This window comes from Thecamonas trahens (genome assembly GCF_000142905.1).
Source record: "Thecamonas trahens ATCC 50062 unplaced genomic scaffold supercont1.53, whole genome shotgun sequence".
In the NCBI taxonomy this organism is placed as follows: domain Eukaryota; order Apusomonadida; family Apusomonadidae; genus Thecamonas; species Thecamonas trahens.
Window position 1 is genome coordinate 82,581 of NW_013657627.1, and position 20,284 is coordinate 102,864.

At 62.5% G+C, this 20,284-nt stretch overlaps 10 protein-coding genes across 10 annotated transcripts in view; 5 read left to right on the plus strand and 5 right to left on the minus strand.

Moving 5' to 3' along the window:
* Positions 1–271: 271 nt before the first annotated feature.
* On the plus strand, positions 272–2,406 carry AMSG_09682 (TKL protein kinase; the record flags this gene model as incomplete). The annotated part of the gene is made up of 1 exon (XM_013898584.1): positions 272–2,406. A coding segment is annotated over one exon (2,057 nt), but the record flags the coding sequence as incomplete, so codon positions are not given.
* A 1,951-nt stretch (positions 2,407–4,357) lies between these two features.
* On the plus strand, positions 4,358–7,363 carry AMSG_09684 (proline dehydrogenase 1; the record flags this gene model as incomplete). The annotated part of the gene is made up of 3 exons (XM_013898585.1): positions 4,358–4,439; positions 4,766–4,864; positions 5,487–7,363. 3 exons carry the CDS (start codon positions 4,358–4,360, stop codon positions 7,301–7,303), a joined length of 1,998 nt encoding a protein of 665 aa, XP_013754039.1. The 3' UTR covers positions 7,304–7,363.
* On the minus strand, positions 7,111–9,284 carry AMSG_12281 (uncharacterized protein). Its single transcript, XM_013898653.1, has 3 exons — positions 9,124–9,284; positions 8,730–8,846; positions 7,111–8,133 (listed from the first exon to the last, which is right to left on the minus strand). Exons 1-3 carry the CDS (start codon positions 9,259–9,261, stop codon positions 7,420–7,422), a joined length of 969 nt encoding a protein of 322 aa, XP_013754107.1. The 5' UTR covers positions 9,262–9,284; the 3' UTR covers positions 7,111–7,419.
* Positions 9,285–9,333: 49 nt separating this feature from the next.
* On the minus strand, positions 9,334–12,023 carry AMSG_09687 (folylpolyglutamate synthase). The gene is made up of 3 exons (XM_013898586.1): positions 11,990–12,023; positions 11,621–11,692; positions 9,334–11,210 (listed from the first exon to the last, which is right to left on the minus strand). Exons 1-3 carry the CDS (start codon positions 12,005–12,007, stop codon positions 9,582–9,584), a joined length of 1,719 nt encoding a protein of 572 aa, XP_013754040.1. The 5' UTR covers positions 12,008–12,023; the 3' UTR covers positions 9,334–9,581.
* Positions 12,024–12,481: 458 nt separating this feature from the next.
* AMSG_09688 (uncharacterized protein) lies at positions 12,482–13,497 on the plus strand (the record flags this gene model as incomplete). The annotated part of the gene is made up of 2 exons (XM_013898587.1): positions 12,482–12,581; positions 12,620–13,497. The coding sequence occupies 2 exons, from the start codon at positions 12,482–12,484 to the stop codon at positions 13,495–13,497; spliced, it is 978 nt and encodes a 325-aa protein (XP_013754041.1).
* Positions 13,483–14,561, minus strand: AMSG_09689 (uncharacterized protein). Its single transcript, XM_013898588.1, has 3 exons — positions 14,488–14,561; positions 14,240–14,280; positions 13,483–14,058 (listed from the first exon to the last, which is right to left on the minus strand). The coding sequence occupies exons 1-3, from the start codon at positions 14,541–14,543 to the stop codon at positions 13,583–13,585; spliced, it is 573 nt and encodes a 190-aa protein (XP_013754042.1). The 5' UTR covers positions 14,544–14,561; the 3' UTR covers positions 13,483–13,582.
* Positions 14,562–14,955: 394 nt separating this feature from the next.
* AMSG_09690 (uncharacterized protein) lies at positions 14,956–15,377 on the minus strand (the record flags this gene model as incomplete). The annotated part of the gene is made up of 2 exons (XM_013898589.1): positions 14,956–15,152; positions 15,251–15,377. 2 exons carry the CDS (start codon positions 15,375–15,377, stop codon positions 14,956–14,958), a joined length of 324 nt encoding a protein of 107 aa, XP_013754043.1.
* Positions 15,378–17,188: 1,811 nt separating this feature from the next.
* On the plus strand, positions 17,189–18,627 carry AMSG_09691 (uncharacterized protein; the record flags this gene model as incomplete). The annotated part of the gene is made up of 2 exons (XM_013898590.1): positions 17,189–17,220; positions 17,253–18,627. The coding sequence occupies 2 exons, from the start codon at positions 17,189–17,191 to the stop codon at positions 18,625–18,627; spliced, it is 1,407 nt and encodes a 468-aa protein (XP_013754044.1).
* On the minus strand, positions 18,439–19,990 carry AMSG_09692 (Ufm1-specific protease 2; the record flags this gene model as incomplete). The annotated part of the gene is made up of 2 exons (XM_013898591.1): positions 18,439–19,892; positions 19,952–19,990. 2 exons carry the CDS (start codon positions 19,988–19,990, stop codon positions 18,657–18,659), a joined length of 1,275 nt encoding a protein of 424 aa, XP_013754045.1. The 3' UTR covers positions 18,439–18,656.
* A 23-nt stretch (positions 19,991–20,013) lies between these two features.
* Positions 20,014–20,284, plus strand: part of AMSG_09693 (GPN-loop GTPase 2) — a gene marked incomplete at its 5' end in the record, with an annotated part of 2,445 nt that continues 2,174 nt past the window's right edge. Inside the window, one exon of the mRNA XM_013898592.1 lies at positions 20,014–20,082. Coding sequence (XP_013754046.1) covers positions 20,014–20,082 — 69 coding nt within the window. The remainder of the gene's footprint in view (positions 20,083–20,284) is intronic.

Consider the following 20,284-nt stretch of genomic DNA (forward strand, 5'->3'; position numbering starts at 1 on the left):
AAAAATCAATACTGGATGCAATGTCCCTCTCCCTGGCTCTCTACGGGTGGCAATGGCAATGCCTGCCGCGGTGGTCGTCGCTCTCGTCCGCTCTCGTATTTTGCTCGGGCTCGCTGCAAATGTTGGTGCTCCTGCTCCTCTTCTCTTCCCCGTTACGGCAAATGTAATGGACAACACCCTGCCGTACGAAAAAAATCACCGCTCTCTATGCGCTGATTGCCCCCACAACTGGTTGCATCGGCCTCACCAATCCGCTAATCATGGCGCACAGACATGTCCGCACTGCACTGGGCAGCACGTCGCGACAACCGTGACATTGTCAAGGCCACTCTTGGCATCGACGGTGTCGAGTTCGGGGCGCAGGACACGTACGGGTTCACTCCGCTGATGTGGGCGGCGTGCAAGGGCCATGCCGAGGTTGTCGCCACCCTCATCGAGGCCGCGGGTGACGAGCCTTCGGCCAAGCTCAACGTCGGCGCCGTCGACAAGGAGTCGGGCTTCTCGGCTCTGCACTGGGCCGTGAACAAGTCGCACGCGTCGCTTGTGGCAGATCTTGTGGCCATCGGGTGCGAGATGGACCTGCCCTGCTCCCGCACCCTTACGCCACTGCACTGGGCCTGCGTCGCCGGCGACGTCTTTTGCGCCCGCGCCCTGCTGGAGGCCGGCGCCGACACCAGCGCTCGCGATGGGCAGGGCACCGCCCCGCTGCACATTGCCGCGCTCAAGGAGCCCGAGATTGTCAAGATGCTCATCGAGTCGGGCGTTGACGTCAACTTGTTCACCATCAAGCACTCGACTCCGCTCATCGAGGCCGCCGCCGAGGGCCAGACCGAGTCTGTGCGTGTCCTCATCAAGGCCGGCGCCGAGGTCGACGCCCGCGACGCCGAAGGCTGCACCGCTGTCCACTACGCGGCCAAGCTTGGACACCTCGCCGTGCTCCGTGTCCTCGCCGAGGCTAGTGCCAAGCTCGACGAGTCCAACGGTGACGGCGTCAAGGCCGCCCACCTCGCCGCCTACGCCGATCGCGGCGAGGTCCTGCTGTATCTGCAGGAGCGTGGCGCCGCACTCGCGGCGCCGAACCGCATGGGCTCCACCGTCCTGCACATCGCCGCCGCCCAGGGCCACGGCGACCTAGTGGCCACCCTCCTCACCGCTGGCGTCGACCACGGCGTCGTCAACGCCGCCGGCAACACCGCGCTCCACTACGCCACCGCCGCCTCGCGGCTCTCGGCCTGTCGCGCGCTGATCAAGGCCGGTGCCGACCCACACATCCGCAACGCCATGGGCGAGACCGCCATCGACAACTGCAACAAGAACAAAAACGACAAGCTCGGCCGGTACCTCGTCGACCGCGCCAAGCAGTTCCGCCGCGACGTCAACGCCAGCGCCTCGGGCGCTGCTTCGTCGTCGTCGGGCCCGCCACTCCCGGCGCGCTCAACATCTGCAGCCTCGGTCGCCGCCGCAGGCGCCGCAAAGTCGGCCTGGGAAATCGACTTTTCCACCCTCGAGTTCCGCCAGACCATCGGCAAGGGCTCGTACGGCATGGTGTACGTCGGCGGCTGGAACGGCTCGACCGTCGCCGTCAAGCAGTTCTCGGTCCGCGCCATGACCGACAAGCAGCGTGCCATGTTCCAGGCCGAGGTCGACATCCTCGCCTCGCTCCGCCATCCGCACGTTCTCCTCTTTATGGGCGCGTGTACCAAGCCGTCGACCCCGCTCTGCATCGTCACCGAGTACGTCGAGGGCGGCTCGCTCTTCCACGCCCTCCACGACAAGTCGCGCTCCCTCTCCTGGGAGCAGAAGCTCAAGGTCGCCCACAACTCAGCCGGCGGCATGGCCTACCTCCACGCCAAGAACATCATCCACCGTGACCTCAAGTCGCTCAACGTCCTCGTCGAGCGTGACTGGTCGGCAAAGATCGCCGACTTTGGCCTCTCCGTCGTCGTCCAGGGTGAGCAGATGCACCAGACCCGTCTCGGCACTCCGCAGTACATGGCCAAGGAGGTGCTCCTCAAGGAGAACTACAACCACAAGGCTGACGTCTACGCCTTTGGTATCCTCCTCTGGGAAATCCTCACCCGCCGTCAGCCCTACAAGGGCATGTCGCCCATGGTCGTCGCCCGCAAGGTCGTCCAGGAAGGCCTCCGCCCCGAGGTCCCGGCCAAGACCCCGCAGGCCTGGCACGCCCTCATGGAGGCGTGCTGGGCCGAGGAGCCGGACAATCGCCCGGACTTCCAGCTCATCCTCCGCACCATCGATGCCATGATGACCCAGGCCAGCAACGCCGCCAACGTCTCGGCTCAGATGCGTGCCGCCTTTCCGCAGTAGCGCGCCTACTACCGCTTTACTCCCGCGCGCACCTCCTTGAAGTAAACCAGTCGCTCGGCTGGCGCACAGCCACACTACACCTGCATAACCCGCCGCGGCTTGTCGTACCGCAGCTTGAGCTTGGCCAGTCGCTGGGCGTGCTCCTGCTGCGCCGCCGAGTTGAGAAAGAGGCCAGCCACAATGAGCGCCCCGCCCACAACCTGCATCGGCAAGATCGGCGCCGGCGAGAACACCGCCGCCGCCAGCGGCGTGATCGAGTTGTACAGCGCCACCGTCTGCGAGCCAAGCACCCCTGTAGCCCACGAGAGCAGATTGTAGTTGAGCGCCGTCGCGAGCAGCACTCCGTACCCCAGCGCCCAGAGCTGGACGCGCGAGAGAAGCATCGGCACGCCGGCGAGCTCGCCGATCGAGATGTGGTCATACCACAGCGCAAAAATCACCATCTCGCTCGCGCCCACCACATACACCCACGCCGTAATCCACGCCGACGGGTACAGCTGGAGTCGCACAAGCTGGCCCTGAAGCACCAAGTAGAGACAGAAGGCCGCAATGGCGAGCAGCAGCAGCGCCGAGCCCACAAGTTGCGACCCGTTCCCCTCGGCAGCCTCGCCGCCAGGCTCGGGCGACTCGGCCAGCACGACGCACAGCGCGCCGATGCAGGCAGCCGCAAGCGCATACACCTGCGTCTTGGAGGCGTTACACCCGGTCCGCGATGTTAAGCTGATGACAAGCGCCATAACGACGGGCGTCAGCGGCTGCAGCACAGCTGCGTGCAGCGGGTTCGAGAGCGAGAGACCAAAGGTAAACAAGAGCTGCGACGCAAAGGTTCCCACCGATCCCGTGAGCAAGATCAACGGCACATGATCCGACGACGGTAGCAGCACCTTGCCCTTGCTCACCACCATCGCAGCCAGAATCATGGCTCCCGCCGCGCCCACGTCCCGATAGGTAGCAAAGAGAGCCGGCGAGAGATGAGGCGATGATGGTGACAACAAGGATGATGAAGATGGTGATGATGGTGATGGTGGTGGGGTGACCATGATGATGACAATGATGGTGATGGTGGCGATGGTAGCAGTGGCGAGGGTGATGGCGACGTGCTTGCTGATGTTGATGATATTGATGAAGATGTTGATGATGCTGATGATGACGGTTCGAGGGCCAACGATGCCACCACATTCCACACACCAAAGATGACGTAGACGACGACGAGGGAGATGTGGGCGAGTCGAGTTCGGGAGACTCCCCACACAGTCCCTGCCTGCCCATGCATAGTCTCCTATGGAGCGAGTGTCGTCTTGCTAGAGCCGTGGGCGTCGAGTGGTCGTCGGCGACCTCGTTGGCCTCGTTGGCCTCGTCAAGCTCGGGCGAGTGGTGGCTGGCAGTTTGAGTCTGTCTCGGCTGTCACGCGAGTTTGACGGCGGCGGCGGTCGGTTGGTGCGGGGATTGGGGAACCGGTCGGTTGGTGCGGGGATCGGGGATTCGGTTGGCTATCGGGGTTATAGGGTAGAGCGGTCATCGTCGGGCTCGTATTGCCTTGGTGAGTGGAGGTTGGCAGTTTGAGCCTGTCCCGGTCACGTTACCCCCATGCCATGTGGCTGTCGAGTCAACACTGAGAGGTCCGTCGTCTGCGCAGACGCAAACTGGGCACGCCAATCAATACAATCAATCACGACCATTCTTTGCAACCAAACGACGACACGTTGACAAACCAATTCCACCGGAGATGACACCCCACCGCACCAATACCCCATCCCGGCGCACGTAACTGGTCTCTCCGGACCAATCCATCCCGCTAGCATCCTTTCTCCTTGCGCTATCTTTCCCTTTACCACTCCCATCTCACTATCGACTCCATCCATCGTCGTCCTCTCTGCCGACACCGTTCAAGCCCCGCCGCCCACCGCCCACCGCCCGCCGTTCCACCGCCCGTCGCCCGTCACCGTCCACCGCCCGCCGACTCAACTCGCCTCAACTCGCCTCAACTCGCCTCAACTCGCCCGCATCCCGTCCCACTCATCTGCGCAGCATGTCTCGGTACCTGCTCCCCTGTGGCGTGGGCTTTGCTCTTGGAGCAGCAATGGAGTTTGTGTTTATCAAGGCCAATCTATGTACGTCTGCTGTTGCCGACGAGGTGAAGCGTATGCCCGTAACCCTTCCTCTTCCTCTGTCCGAGATGTGACCGCCAGTCGATGGGCCATGGTCCATAGCCATGGGTCCTGCTGGAGATGCCGGGCGTGATCGGTAACGGGAGGTGCTCGTGGTGACCCAGCAGTCATGGCTATCATCGTCGTCGTCGCCATCATCACCATCATCTTCCTCATTATCGTGCTCCCCATCGCCACCACAACCCAAAGCCATCCCCCCCATCCCCCCTCCAATCCCCGCCACAACACACGCACTCATCACTCGTGGCCATGCCTCGGTACATACCCAGACGAACCCATCATCAAGAAAAAGGCTGAAGAGCGGGCAGAGGTCCTCGATCGCTACAAGGAGCTACATTTGCCAGCCAAGGTGATCAAGGACATGGAGCGTGCCCGCGGCACATCATCACCAGAAGGTGCATCAAGCTCTACAAGCTCACCCCAGCTTACGTCCTCCTCATCAGATGCCAGCCCTTCTTCTTGAGCCCTGCTCTCATCCTGACTGTGGTCGCCGCAATGCCGACCTGCCACCATCAAGCATCTGCCGTGCCCTGCGTCGCTCCAGCATCGACTGCATCTGCTCTCCCGCCGTTGTAGCCTTGCTCACTCCCGTCACCGGCTGCATATGCTTCGCATCGCCCTGCCTCGCCGGCCGCGTTGACGTTTGTCTTGGCCTTGCCACCCGCTATCATTGACCGCATCGCGCCACTCCCGCCTCGTTGACGCCGATCCCGTAGACGCAGAGTGACTCGCTGTCCACACATGCCGTCACCCCCCCACCCTTGCCACTGCGCAAAAAAAAAAAAGTGGGAAAAAAATGATTGCCGCAACCTGCCCAAACTGCTGCCAGTCACCGAGTGACCGAGTGCTGTCGTGAGCTGGCACCAGGGGACTCTGACGAGGGCCACACGGCTCAGCACAGCGGAACACACCTCACTTTTTGGCACCTGTGTGTGGGAGTTTGTGCACACTTTGCTATGTTCCGCGTTGGCGCTTTGTCTGGCAACTTAGCGCGTGCTAGCGCCCGCTACGTAGCCGGTGCGGGTGCGACCAACGAGGGCGTGACTGCGCCTGGCATTTTCGGACTATTTGCAGCAAAGTTTGAGCGGCCGTCAGGAGCACGACGGAGCGCCAGTTCGTCGGCTCGGAAGCTAGGCAAGGACGGAAGACGACGGGTGATGTCCAAGATCGGGAAGAAGAAGCCGCTGCCGTCGCTTGGATCGTACGATACCTCGGTGGAGCCGCTCCTGCCGCCGCCGGCGTCGCCGGCTGTCGCCGAAGAGCTGCGATTCGACGACGTCAAGTTGGCGTACGGCAAGCAGAGTACGTGGCATTTGCTCCGAGCGCTCGCCGTTTTTACGCTCTGCTCCTCAGAGACCATTGTCGCAAAGTCGGAGGATCTGCTCGCCCTCTCCAACAAGATCTTTGGCAAGTCCCTGACCGAAGCCGTCATGCGCTCGACGTTCTTTGCCCACTTTTGCGCCGGCGAGACCGGCGCCGACATCCAGCCGGTCGTCATGCGGCTGAAGAAGGCGGGCGTCGGCTCCATTCTTGACTACGCCGCCGAGAACGAGCTGGAGGATCTGGAAGAGGTAGCCGCCGAGGAGGACATCGACGTGGTGGTCCGTCGCGAGGCCCGTCGCGGCGTCGTCTCGGCGCGGACATACGACTACGCCGGTGAGGCCGAGTGCGACGCCAATGCCGACATGTTTCTGCAGGCCATCGAGGACGCTGCCGCCGGCGAGGGCCTCGTTGCCGTCAAGTTGACGGCGCTGGGCAAGCCCGTCCTCCTCGAGCGCATGAGCTCGCTGCTCATCGCCATCCGCGACCTCTGGCACGACCGTTTTGCTCTGCCCTCGGGCGAGCCCGACGGCTCGGTCTCGCCAGACTCGTTCCAGCTCTCGCTCCGTGACGTCGGTGTCCAGCTCTCGGAGAGCCAGGCCGCAGAGCTCTTTGACGAGATCGACTTTTCCAAGGACGACAAGCTCGACTACATCGAGTGGACCTACGCCCTGCGCCTCAACGACCTGACCACCCGTTCCGCAGCCTACCTGACGGCCAAGGACCAGTTTGCCAAGTCGGGCGTCCTCCCGCTGCTCGACGAACGCGAGACGGCCCTCATGGACAACATGGTCCGCCGGCTCGAGACCGTGGCCAAGGCCGCCGCCGCCGCCCGCGTCCGCCTCATGATCGACGCCGAGCAGACGTACCTGCAGCCGGCCATCGACCACTTTACCCTCGAGCTCCAGCGCCGCCACAACATCGACTTTCCCTCCATCTTCAACACATACCAATGCTACCTCAAGAAGACTCAACGCAAGGTGACCAACGACCTCGAGCGCTCACAGCGGGAGGGCTTCTGGTTCGCCGGCAAAATGGTTCGCGGCGCGTACATGGTCCAGGAGCGTGCCCGCGCTGAAGAGCTCGGCATCGAGGATCCCATCTTGCCCAACATCGACGCCACACATGCCAACTACGACGCCTGCGTCGAGCTCATCCTCGACAACATGGATCACTCGAATGTCATGGTCGCCTCTCACAACGAAGCCTCGGTGGCCGCCACTGTGGCTGGCATGGCCGAGCGCAACATTGCCAAGGACTCTGGCGTCTACTTTGGCCAGCTCCTGGGCATGGCCGACTACATCACCTTTACCCTCGGCTCCAAGGGCTACCGTGCCTTCAAGTACGTTCCCTATGGGCCCATCGACGAGGTCATGCCCTACCTCATCCGCCGCGCCCAGGAGAACTCGGGCATGATGTCCAACGTCGCCCATGAGAGGGCCATGCTCTGGGCCGCCCTCAAGCAGCGTTTCTCGCTCTCCTCCTAGACGAACAAGCTGCGGGCGCATTGCATTGAGCTCATGAAGCCATCTCGAGTACATGCTGGTGGTTGGAAGCAGGATCTGTAGGGGTTTGGTGGTGGTGGGGGGGGGGAGCGGGATGCTCAGAGCAGGAGACGCTCCTTGAAGACCTGGTGCATGGTCTTGCCGAGGACAGCCGGGGAGCGGGTGACGACAGCACCGGCATCCTCGAGAGCCGCGATCTTGGACTCGGCGCCGCCCTTGCCGCCCGAGATGATGGCACCAGCATGACCCATGCGACGGCCGGGCGGGGCAGTGACACCGGCAATGAACGAGACAATGGGCTTGGTGATGTTCTGCTCCTTGATGTACGCCGCGGCCTCCTCCTCGGCCACGCCGCCGATCTCACCGATGAGGATGATGCCCTCGGTCGACGGGTCGTTGTTGAACATCTCGAGGCAGTCGATAAAGTTGGTGCCGTTGAACGGGTCACCGCCAATGCCGACGCAGATCGACTGGCCCAGGCCGACAGCCGTCGTCTGCGCCACAGCCTCGTACGTCAGGGTGCCGGAGCGCGACACGACACCGATGCGGCCGGCCGAGTGGATGTGGCCCGGCATGATGCCGATCTTGCACTCGTCGGGCTTGATGATGCCCGGGCAGTTCGGGCCGATCAGACGCGTCTTGTCCTGCGACATGAGCGCCGCCTTGACGCGGACCATGTCCTGCTGGGGAATGCCCTCGGTGATGCACACCACGAGCGGGACCTCAGCCTCGAGCGCCTCCATGATCGCCGCGGCCGCAAACGGCGGCGGAACGTAGATGACCGACGCGTCAGCGCCAGTCTCGTTCTTGGCCTGTGTCATTCGGAGAAGAGAGTTAGTTAGTACCAGTGGAACACCACATCGCAAACGTTGACCGCGTGTCACCCACCACCGCCAACCACCGCCGTCACTACGAACGTCACCAATACTGCGATGGCGAGCTACCGCCTGACACTGCCCGCTGCCCGCCACTGCACAAAGCGGGGGCAGTTGTGTTGTGGGGGGACGGACAGACGAACAGACGGACAGACGAACAGACGGACAGACGGACAGACGAGCAGACGGACAAGCAGACGGCCAGATGGACAATTGGGTTGACTTTGCGCACCTCGAAAAGTAGGTGGGAAGGTGGGGGGGGGGGGCACCATGGACATGTGCATCAGGAAAGATGGGTTGTCATCGAAGAATGGGTACAACGCACCACTTCAGAAGTCTATCATCAAGCATCATATGCATCATGTCCAAGGGAGGGTGGGGGAGGGGGGTGGGGGGTGGGGGGAGGGGGGGGGGCATGCACATCATTCGATACCGGCATGGATACCGGCATGGATACCAGCATGGATGCCGGCATGGATACCGGCATGGATACCAGCATGGATGGCTGGGAGTAGCGGGACATGGATACGTACCTCCTCAACGGTGGCAAAGACGGGGACACCGAGGTGGGTGGTGCCGGCCTTGGAGGGGGAAATCCCCGCCACCATGTTGGTGCCGTAGGCAATGGCCTGTTCAGTGTGGAAGGTACCCTACACACAGAGACACACATACACACCATGAGTAACACATACTGAACAACAAACTCCATACTCCTCTCTGTCTGTCTCTCACTCTCTTCTCCCTTGGCTAGCCATGCAGCAGCGGACGTGGCTATGACGCGGCGGCTGGGCCGCGAACGACCTCCATCGACCAAAAAAATGGTTCTCTCAGCTGGGGCGAGGGGGGCATGGGGTATGGCCATGACAGCGAGCGACAAGCATACTACATGGGGAAGAAGGTCATGGGTATGGAGAATATGATACATACCTGCTTGCCAGTCATACCCTGGCACATAACCTTGGTATCCTTGCCAATCCAGAGTCCCGACGAGGCGGCAGACATAGCCCGCGACAGGGCCGTCGCCACCGCTGCGGGGCGGGTGAGGAGCGAACGAGCAGCGAGCATGGTTGGGTGGGGGCGAGAGACGGGTGACCGCACCTACCGTTCCCTCGCCTTGCTGCCAGTAATGCAAACTTTCTCCTTCAAATTATCGTTGCCGTTTCGAGTCACAGAGTTAAAAATAATCGTTCGTTCGTTGTGCTCCAAACATGCCGCTACTACTACGACCACCGACCCGACCGCGCTGGTGATGATGACAATCGTTTCGTAGCAAACTGAGCGTTCTGGGTCAAGATCGTGATGGGAGCCGAGGTGGAGACTGGGAGGCAGAGGTGGTGATCGATGTACCCGCGACAAAGGCTCTCACACACAAGTTAAATGAGTCGCTACTCGACGCCGTACCCGAGGACCTCAAAGACGCCACCCACAAGATAGAGCGAGCCGCAGACAAGGACGTCGACGCCATCGTTCTCCCATGGCCCGCCTGGTGCTGTCATGTTGCGGACAAAGTCCAGTGAGTCCTGGATCGAGTCGAGCTGGACCATCGGCGCGTCGCCGTCGCGGATGTCCGGAGTGGCGCGGTGGCGGCCGGCAGCGAGAGCATCGGCGACCGACTTGGGCACAGACCGCACCGCCGCGCCACCAGAAGGGGCGTCGCATTCGAGCGGCTCGCCCGAGGCCAGCTTGAACCAGGTCTCAAGCTGGCGCTCCTTCCAGGCTTCGCGCCGCTTGCGGCGATACGCGCGGCGCTGCTCGTCCGGATCCGAGTCGTTGACCGAGGCCGGCGCCTCGTCGCCCGGCGGATACGCCGTTGTCGACGAGAAGACCACCAGATCAAACGGCGTCGACATGTGAACGTCCACCAGCGGAAGCATGAGCCACAGCGGATCGCGCGAGTACTTGCAGGCGAACATGAGGACGGTCTTGCGGTCCGGCGCCGCCCGCCTCCGCTCGTTGAACCACTGCACGCACGCCTGCATCGACTCGTACGTGTGCGCCCCGTCCATGTACAGCTCCACACTCGGCGAGATCGAGTGCTGCGAGCACCGCCCGCGCCACTTGGCCGCCCGCAGCGCCGCCCCCTCCGCCTCGGTCACCTCATCGGAAGCAGCGAGCCGGAGTTGGCCACTCACCCCAGCCGCAGCCTCGGCGGCACTCGCCAGTCCCGACGCCTGTGCTGCCAGAAACGCCCGCGCCAGGCCCAGCGCCACCGCCGCGTTGCATGTCTGGTGCGCGCCCGGAAGGCCGAGGCTGTCAGGCGCCTCCACAACCAGCGGACGGCTCTCCACCAGCGGCACGCTGGCGGCGGCGGCCTCAGCACGGATGACCTCGAGCGCGCCGTCGTCCTGTGGCGCCGTGATGACCGCGCCGGTCCCGGGCTTGATAATGCCGGCCTTCTGGAAGGCAATGTCTGTGATCGAGGTGCCGAGGACCTCGAGGTGGTCGTATCCAATCGGGGTGATGCCGGCGGCCACCGGCGGCGGAATGATATTGGTCGAGTCGTACCGCCCGCCGATGCCAACCTCCATGATGGCTACGTCCACGCCGTGCTCCACAAACACCGCCAAGCTCATGAGCGTCAGGTAGCGGAAGAACATCGGATGCGGCGGGAGCTCCGAGCTGCGTCCGGCCGCCGCCGCACCGCTCTCGAGCCGCTCCCACATGCCCCAAAACGCGTTGGAGAAAGTGTCCTCGGACACCGGCCTGCCGTCGATTCGGATCCGCTCACGCGGCGAGAGCAGATGCGGCGAGGTGAAGAGTCCGGTCCGCACGCCCGACGACCGCAGCAGCTGCTCCGTCATCGCCGCTGTCGAGCCCTTGCCCTTGGTTCCTGTCACATGGATGAACTCGATCGTCCGCAGCTTGCTATCGTCGAGCCCCGCCCGCGCCTTGTACTCATGCATCTCTGGCAGCGACTGCGCGTATTTGGCCGCCCGCTCCTTCGGGCCCATCGCCGCAATCGTCTTGAGGATGTTGACGTTTGACTGCAGCGAGAGCAGCGCCTTGAGCGCATTCTGTGTGCCTCTGCCGTGAGTCGAGTTGATCTCACCCATACTACCTGCCGTCATGATTGCGAGCGCGAAAGCCACAGCCAAGACAGCTCCCGAGATCGCTCTGACGATCCCATCACGTCAGACCAGACGGGTAAGCCTACCATTGGCGCCATGAACGCCACCGCCATCACGCCGGCTACCACAGACCACATCGTTCACATCATCGATCACAACACCACCAAGAAACTCGCTCCACTCATCTAGCACGCTCACATATATAGATCTGATCGCGTCGCCATGCCTGTAACCATGGCCAGTAGACAGATGAGGGCCTGTCGCCCAAGAGGGGGAGGGGATCGATCCCTCTTCGCGGGGGAAGAGGGGAGAGTGAGGACACAGGCCGTAACATGTGAAATACATAGATTGCGTACATCATAGTCACGGGGAGGAGAGATGGATGCCATAGTTCTGCTCACACCAACCCTTGCAGAGATTAGAGCACTCTGTGCAAGTCGGCGCATCCACAGAGTGAGGTGAGTCCCTCCGCACCCAACCCCTCACTGCCCAATTTGTCGGCTGCTGCCACGCGACGCCACACAGCTGGCCCTGCCACAGCCCCAACCGCATGCTCCCGCTCCTGTACACCCCTTATCCAGCACCATCCATTGTCCGTTACTAGATACGGATGGTTGGCTGGTTGCCGGTCGTTGCAGTGGCAAGGATCGGACTCGATTCCGCAACCGAATCTACATAGAGGTTTCGATCTGATCTCGATGCCCGAGGCCCACACAGGGACGTACACATCGTACACGAGACATACCCCGACTCCCCCCCCCCTCCCCCCCCCCCCCTCCATGACCCCATGACCACGCACATCCCCCAAACCACATCAATCCCTACTATACCCAACCCCCCCCCCCCCTTTTCCCTCATCACCCCAATCAAAATCCAAGTCACCGACAGGTTTGCCCACATGCGTTCCAAAGCAGCACAGGACCGGCAAGGGGGGGGGGGGGGTCACACACCGAGAGCGTAGCAGTGAGAGAAACAGACCTCTCACCATTGTTCTCACCAGGTGTGGAGAATGTCTGAATCTTCTTCGTCAACCTCGTCCACTACCGAGCACAGGCCTGGTGTGTACCTCGCCACAGAGCCTTCCTCATCCATGCCTGCTGCCGTACTCTCGTACACGGCTGGCTTGTCGACCTCTTCTGATGACGAAGAGGATGAGGTGAACAACAATGGTCTTCCCACTGCCGCACCTTTGCCCTTTCCTACTTCTGCTCTTTCGAATGATGTGCACGATGGTGGTGCTCGAGGCTCTGCTGCCAATATCGATGACGTCAATGACGATGACGATGATGATGATGATGATGATGATGATGAGGAAGAGTCATCGTCATCGGCCACACACTCGCATGCCGGGACAGACTCGGACTCGGACGTCTCTATGTCCGAGTATCGCACAATGACCCTGGATACGGCCGCCACCTCGGCCGTTCGTCAGCTATGGTTGGTGCGGGATCAGGTTACCTCGGACGCGGCTCTCGCCGAGCAGTTGGAGGCGGAAGAGTTTGACGAGTTCCGCAACCAGCGCGATTGGGACGGCATCCGCGAGGGCATCACAGATTCGGAGGCTGTGGCAACTCAGCTGGAGGAGGAGGAACGCCGCGCCTTCCAGGCTGCAGAGGCCGAGCGCCGCGCCGCCATCGCCTCTCGCGAACAGGCCGACGCTGCCACCGCCGCCGCCATCGCAGCCGCGGACCTTGCGAGCACTCCTGCTGCTGCCGCAGGCACCCTGCCGCTGGTTGCTCTCGATGCGAGCGATGACAACGCCGCCGTCGCCGGGCCATCCGGCGGTAGCGCCGACGCCGACGCCGACGCCGACGCCGCTCGCCGCCGCAAGAAGAAGAAGCGCCGCAAGCGTGAGCGTCGCGGCTTCTACAACCCCGAGGACGACGTGATGGCCACGGTCGATGACAGCCAGCTGCCAGACCTGGCACCACCGGCAACGCTGGTCGACTCGTCGGATGACGCCGACTTTGAAGTCCTCCGCCCGCCGCCGGAACTCCCAGATTCGGACGACGACGACGGCGCGCCGGAGCGGTCAAAGTCCAAGGCCGAGCTCGAGCTGGAGAAGAAGCTGGAAGACCAGCGCCAGCTCATCCTGGACTGGCGATTCCTCTTCTTCAAGAAGCATTCGCGTCCGGCGCTCTTTGCCGACATGACCGACTCGAAAAAGGTCCGCAAGATGCTCGCCAAGTACCGCTCCATTCTGCGCAAGCTGATCAAGAAGCGCAAGTGCTGACAGCGGTTGGTGAGGCGACGGCTCCGTTTATGTGCGGGCGCACGCGCGCCTCGAGGCAAAGTCAAGAAAGTCGCGCGAGGGGACATTACATGCACTGGTGCGGGACGTCAAAGACGCGCGGGTCCTTGGGCGTTGTCGGCGCCCACTTCTCGAACAGCATGACAAACTCGGACTGCGCCGTCGTGTCGTTCATGCCAAACAGGTACGGGTGGGTGGGATCGTGGGCGAGGACGCCGAGGCCGAGCTCGATGTTGGCCGCCTTAAACGTCCAAAAGTCGATCATGAGGTGACGGACACGCTTCTGCCCAGCGTACTGCGCCTTGGAGACCCAGTCAAACCAGCCTGGGAGCGAGCCGGTCACAGCCTTCTTGTAGCACATCGTCTTGTTGTTCGAGTCGATGGCGTAGTCAAAGCCGAGATCGTAACGCGCAAGCTCGTACACGTCGTTGTGCTTGTGCTGCGGGTTCTCAAACTCCCAGAACTGCACAGCCTTGTTGGCAGACTGATCCTGCGCCACACGGCCCTCACCGATCGCATGCTCGTTGCCCTTGTGCACCTCGACTGCGCAAGTCAAGGAATATGAGTAAGAAAAGCGTGTAGATTTGTGAGAGAAAAAAAAAAAGCAATGCCAAAGGAAATCGCTCGACTTCCGCAGAGCAAAAGGTATTGACGGAAAGGGGGGGAGGGGCGGGAAAAAAGACGGCAAAGGTGATGGGAAAGCCGTCTGTGGCGATGAACTTACTGGTGACAGCAGCCTCAAAGGTTTCCGAAATGGAAGGCGGACTAGAGTATGTTCATGTGGGGCAGTTTGTGTGAGTGGGGGGGGGGGGGGGCGAGAACCGTGTTGCTGTAGCCATTCTTCCGCGTGGATATGATAGGGTTGGGAGGGCGAGCCAAAAAACGCGTGCCCCTCACCTCGGCTACAGGCAACGATACAAAGGCATTGCGACAGCGCACAACACGTCCTGGGATAGCAGAAAGGAAACGTACGTTGCTGCAAGCGCAAGAGCAAACACAGCGCAGAGAACAAGCACGGTCTTGAACATGGTGTTGTTGGTAGTCGCGTGTCCGCACCTGTCCCCGTCGCCGTGCCTGTGCGCCGAGCTGGCAGCGGCTGCGGCCCGTTTCGCGAAACTGTTTGGCTGTCAAAGAAAGCCGTAGCCCGAGTTCATCATCGAGCTCGGGACAGCCCCTGTGCTTCCATGGCGGTTAAGGAACAGAGGCCAGATCTGGGCTGAGTTCATTTTCTAATGCGATCTCTAGCCGTGTCGACGACAATGGAGGGGGGGGGGGGGGAGGACTGAGCGGCTGCAAGCCCGACGTCTGCCGTCGGCGAGGATCTTCAGCTGATGCGCGTGTGTGCGTGTGTGTGCGTGCGTGCGTGTGCATGTGAGCGTGTGAGCGTATACATGCGTGTACGCGTACATGTGTGCATGATGGCCCAAGACGTGTGATGGGTCACGATGACGGCGGTGTTGTTGTGGGCGGCTCGGGCGATCTGTCGTTGAGCTCGGCCTGCTTGCGATTGAGCTGGTCAGCAAGGGCATGCATCTTCTTGACGTGTTCGTTGTGAAAATGGGAGCAAGTGTGCCACGCAGCCATGGTACCGACTGCAAACGCGCCGATGGCCCAGTTGCCGGCGCGGAGGCCGTTCCCTGGGATGACGACAGAATGTGCCGGCGATGTGAGTGAGTCGAGGTAGTCCCCCTCCACCTCCTCCCCTCGCTCACTACTCATCAAGCGCGGTACGTACATGTCTTGAGAAAGGCAAACGAGCCAGCAGAAAAGCCGGCGGTGATGCCCACCAGATACGCGTTGCGGAAGCACTTTGTGCCCGTGAGGCCAGCAAAGTCGAGCCAAGTCGCGACTGAACGCGACATACCACCGCCAGACGGGGCGACTTGGGACGACTGGTTCTGGCCATTGTCACCGCTTGGGCAACCCATACTTGCACTTGTGCTTTCTCTTGCTTCCGTCGCCATCCTCTCTGACTTTTGTCGACAAGTATCGCTGCTCTCGTCTGCCTGTCTCTTGTGACCATCGAGCTGCCGCCGTCCCTATCTGCGGTCGTCACCACTCACGCGGCAAACCCCGCCAGAATAGGGCCGGATCCGTCCCGGGCCGTACCCAGCTTATGGCCCCAGTCCGATCCCTGCATCACACGCCCACTTATCAACTTGATCATCGTTCCGGGGATGCTAATTGGTGGTACCGAGTCTCCATGTCCGCGCCCCCTCTCCCCCCCCCCCTGCCTGCCTCAGCGTCACAGGTCTCTCCGCCCGTACTCATCACACCTGATCCGAGCCGCTCATCAACCCACCCATACCATAACACTCAACCATGCTCAACATTGTCTTCGCATGTATCCCCCCCCCTCATCTCCGTCTGAGATCCGATCGCGGCCATGTCCCCCCCGGTCGGCGACGTTTCCCGCCATTAGCCAACAACTGGAGACGACCACTTGACTCGCACCAGCCACCAGCCACTGCGAGCATGTCGCACAGCGGTGGCAAAGGCAGACGAGGCACCAATGAGCTTCTGTCTATGTATGGTGCAGGGGTAAAGGTATGTGGTAGAGGGGGTGGGGGGGGGATCATGATGATCATGATGGAAGTGATAGAATGGTCGTGGGGCTAGGGGTGGGGTGGCGGTGGGGTGGCGGGTAACGGGGGTGGGGAGGGGGAGGCTGAAGTGGGGTGGTTATGGAGATTATGGAGATACAAACTTGATAGTGGGGTAGTCGAGTTTGTGTACCATATGTGGTATGGAGCACTTATCTGTGTATGGCTTGGACATAGCAGGAGAGTAAGAACAATATGGCGGTCAACCGCAGCTCCGCCGGTCGTGGTCACCCCGAGTCACGGACGGATGATCTTGGGCTGCAGACAGCGGCACACTTGCCAGAGAGCTCTGCGCACGCTTTGCCACGTCCGTCGACCTCGGGCTTGGATTTGTCTTCGGCTTCGACGACAGTTTCGGCTTCATCACCCTCTGCGTCGACTTCAGTCACGGCATCGGTGTCATCGGTTCTTGCTCTGGCTTCCTCGGTCTTGGACTCGACAGCGCTGTCTCACGCAGGATCGCTGGAGAGCCTGGAACAGTCGTGGCAGAGTCCCAAAAGTCCGCACTTCCCCCCTCTCAGCCTCTGCACACGCCCCACACGCCCCACACGCTGTGCACGCTACCAAGCAGCCGATCAACCCGCACGCCCCACACGCTGCACACGCCCCACACGCCCCACACGCTACCAAGCAGCCGATCAACCCGCACGCTCCACACACCAACAACCCGCACGCCCCACACGCTGCGCACGCCCCACACGCTGCACACACCCCACACGCCCCACACGCTACCAAGCAGCCGATCAACCCGCACGCTCCACACGCCAACAACCCGCACGCCCCACACGCTGCACACACCCCACACGCTGTACATGCTACCAAGAAGCCGGTCAATCCGCACGCTCCACACGCCAAGAACCCACACGCCCTACATCCTGCGCACGCCCCATACGCTGTGCACGCTACCAAGCAGCCAGTCAACCCACACGCCCCACACTCGGCCCACACCCCATACGCCAACAACCCACGCGCTCCACACTCGGCCCACGCTGCGATCCGGCCGACATCGCTCGACTCCCGCCTCGCTGCTGCCCGTGTCCAGCGCCACGCCCTCCGCCACGCCCTCCTGCATGACCACTCGGCAAACTCGGACCCGTTGCACGTCGCGGCTTGCTCGCTCGCGGCCCAGCTGAGCCTCGCCCGCGAGTATGCCGCCGATGCTACCGATGCCCTTGCCTCGCTGCGTGGCCTTGCGTCGGCGCTGGCGGGCGTCCAGGCCGCTGCCAACATAGTCGACGCCGCTGTCGCCTCGCGCCCCACGACGCTGGAGCGCAAGGTCGAGCTTGTTGTCGCCCGGCGACTCCTCGACGCTGACATCAAGATCACGGCTGAGCTTGGAACCTACGCCGCCTCGCGTCGGACGTTGACCGACGTCAGCGACTCGCTGGCAACAGTGCACGACGTGCTCCGCTTTGTAGCCGAGGACTCGTCGGCGTGGGACTCGCGCCACAAGCCCAGGACCAAGCCGCGCCGCACTACCCTCAATCTCAAGACAACACGCCGCGATGCCACCGCCAACTCGCTCGATGCTGTCCTCCGTGAGACGGTCGACGGCCTCTACGCCAAGGACGCCCGCATGTCCAGCCTCGTTGATCGCATCACCTACGTCCGCTCAGGCCACGCCGAGCTCCCACCGCTCTTTACTCCGCTTGTCAATTACGCGCACGCCTCGGAGCTCGACCTGGGCAGCATCCTCGCCCCCCCGCCAGTGCCCGCCGGCGCCGACGCCGACGCCGACCCTACCCTGCACACCCTCTCGTGGGAACTTTATCGCCTCCTCGACCCATCTGCGCTGCCGGATTCGGCCGAGGGTGGATACCGTGATCTCGACCTTGACAAGCTGGCCAAGGACTCGCGGTCTGACTCCTCGTCGGACGACGGAGTCGAGTCGTCGTCGTCATCATCGTCGTCGTCGTCGTCGGACGATGGGCCGAGAGAAACGGTCATGCTCCCTGCTGTCCCATTCGGTGCCGCCCGGGTCCGCTTTGTGGATGCCGACGAGCTCACACCCAAGCCACACAACTCCCACTCCCACAGCCTGCGTTCCATCCTCAAGTCGACTGCGTCTACTGCAGATGTCGACGTCGACGACAGGAGCAGCGAGTCCAGCGGCTCGCCGCCGGTTGGCTCGCCCGAGTTCTGGAAGGAGCGCTCGCGCCAGGTCTCGGCCTCCAGCCTCGCTCCCGGCCTCGTTGCGGTTCGTCGCCCAAAGCCGCAGAGCAGGGCGTCGGGCACAGGCACAGCAACAGGCACAGCTACCGAGTCGGCGTACACCGTCTCGCTCTCCGACGACGACCACACCGCGCCTGCATCACACGCGCGCTCGTCGAGCTGCTCGTCAGATCTCGGGCTTCTCGGCGCCGCCTCGTCGTCCGAGTCCTACGCCTGCTCATCGTACTCGGTCTCGTCCGAGCTCCCGCCAGGCTCGCCGCCGAAGCCGCCCAAGACGCGGGCAAAGGTCCGGCGCAAGGTCCGCGTCCGACCCAAGCTCACCGCCGCAAAGAACTGAGCTCGAGCCTCGCACCGTACGCATGCTGCTCAGAAAGTCGGGATCTTGGCCGGCGTCTGCGGCAGGCAAAAGTTGTAAAAGGCGTCGGCCTTGAACAGTGACGCGTCCTTCCACCCCACCCATCCCTTCTTGCGAACAGTGCCCGCATTCTCCTGTCCCGAGTAGTGCGGGTCAAGGATGAGGAACTTGGCTTCGCCACCACTGGCTGGCACCGCCACTCCGAGCAATGTGTACGCGAGCACCCCGCCGCCGATCATGACCGGCGAGCCATGCTGGGCAAAGTGCGCCATCAGCGGCTCCACGTAGTCCAGCACATGCGCGCCCGACGGCACAGACAAGATCTTGTACACCACTCCGTAGTGCGCTGTCAGCACTGTGCCGACTTCCATCGAGCCGATCCACTGCGACGAGCCGATGAACTCGGCCTCGCGCCCGCCAGCCGCCACAATCACCTCCTGGATCTCACGGATCGAGAGCACTCGCGCTTGCGTGTAGCTGTTGAGCACAAGCCAGGATGCGAGCGTCTGCAGCGAGCGATAGGCGCAGCCCCACCCAGCGTCGTTGACTCGCCCGACCCCGTAGTGAAAGTAAGCCAGCGATCCGTCGACACAGGCAACCTCAGTGCCCTTAGGTGCCCGGACGCCGGTGTGGACGTCCACAAGCACCTGAGAGATGTCCGCGTCGCGCGGGAGCTCATCCGATGGTCCTGCGCCGTCGTCGAGCCCCGCAACAAGCGGGCTCCCTGACGCCGTCATCGCGTGTGCAACATCAAACATTCGCGACGTGAGCGGAAGTCCTAAGAGCTCGTGCGCCGCCCGCCGCCGCGCCACCTCGCCCGGGTCCTGGCTCTCGCGGGCGAGCACCCGCCTCGCAACCTGGGCCGAGACCGAGAGCTGGCCCATGCAATCCGCGCTGGCTCCGGGCACAGCCATCTCCATCGCCACCGGGTAGTCCAGGCCTGTCACCGCAGGCGAAAAGTGCGCAAGCACCGCACCCGGTCGAGGCATCCGCTCCGCCAGCGCTGGCAGCAGCACCTCTGCCGACCAGTCCGCCACCGAGATGCCGTGCTTGGGCGCGACAGCGAGAACCGACCACGGCAATCGAGCCTCGTCGCCCAGCATATCCGGCAGCAGACTCGGAGCAACTCCGATCGTATGAGGCATGACCGCGTTGAGCGCCTCGGCATCAACCACCAGCACAGCGTCCAACACCAGCTGACTCTCATCATCATCGCCATCACTCAGGCCGAGCGCATCGGCCCAATCCTCATCCGTTCGGAGAGAGACGACAGAGCCAGTCGATGCCGGAAATAGAGCAGTGAGACCAAGATGATGATCGAGCGCAGCGAGTAGGCATTGGCCATGGATGGGCGGAACAATGACAGCCATGACGATCGACGACGAGTCCGACACCACCTCTGGCCACCTCGTCCAGTTGCTCAACTTGGTCGACCTCGTACTCTCTGCAGTCATCGAGTTGGAGAATGCAAATCCAATGGGTGGATAGGTGGTGTACCTGGCTGCCATGGTCGTGAGTTTGGGAGAGGTGCGGCCCATGGGTCGAGTGTGGCACCGTCTGTGCCGAGGCGTGCGTCCAGAGCTCGCTTGGGTGGGGGGGGGGGGGGGGAGGGGGGGGGCCCACTCCGCGGCGAGGGCGA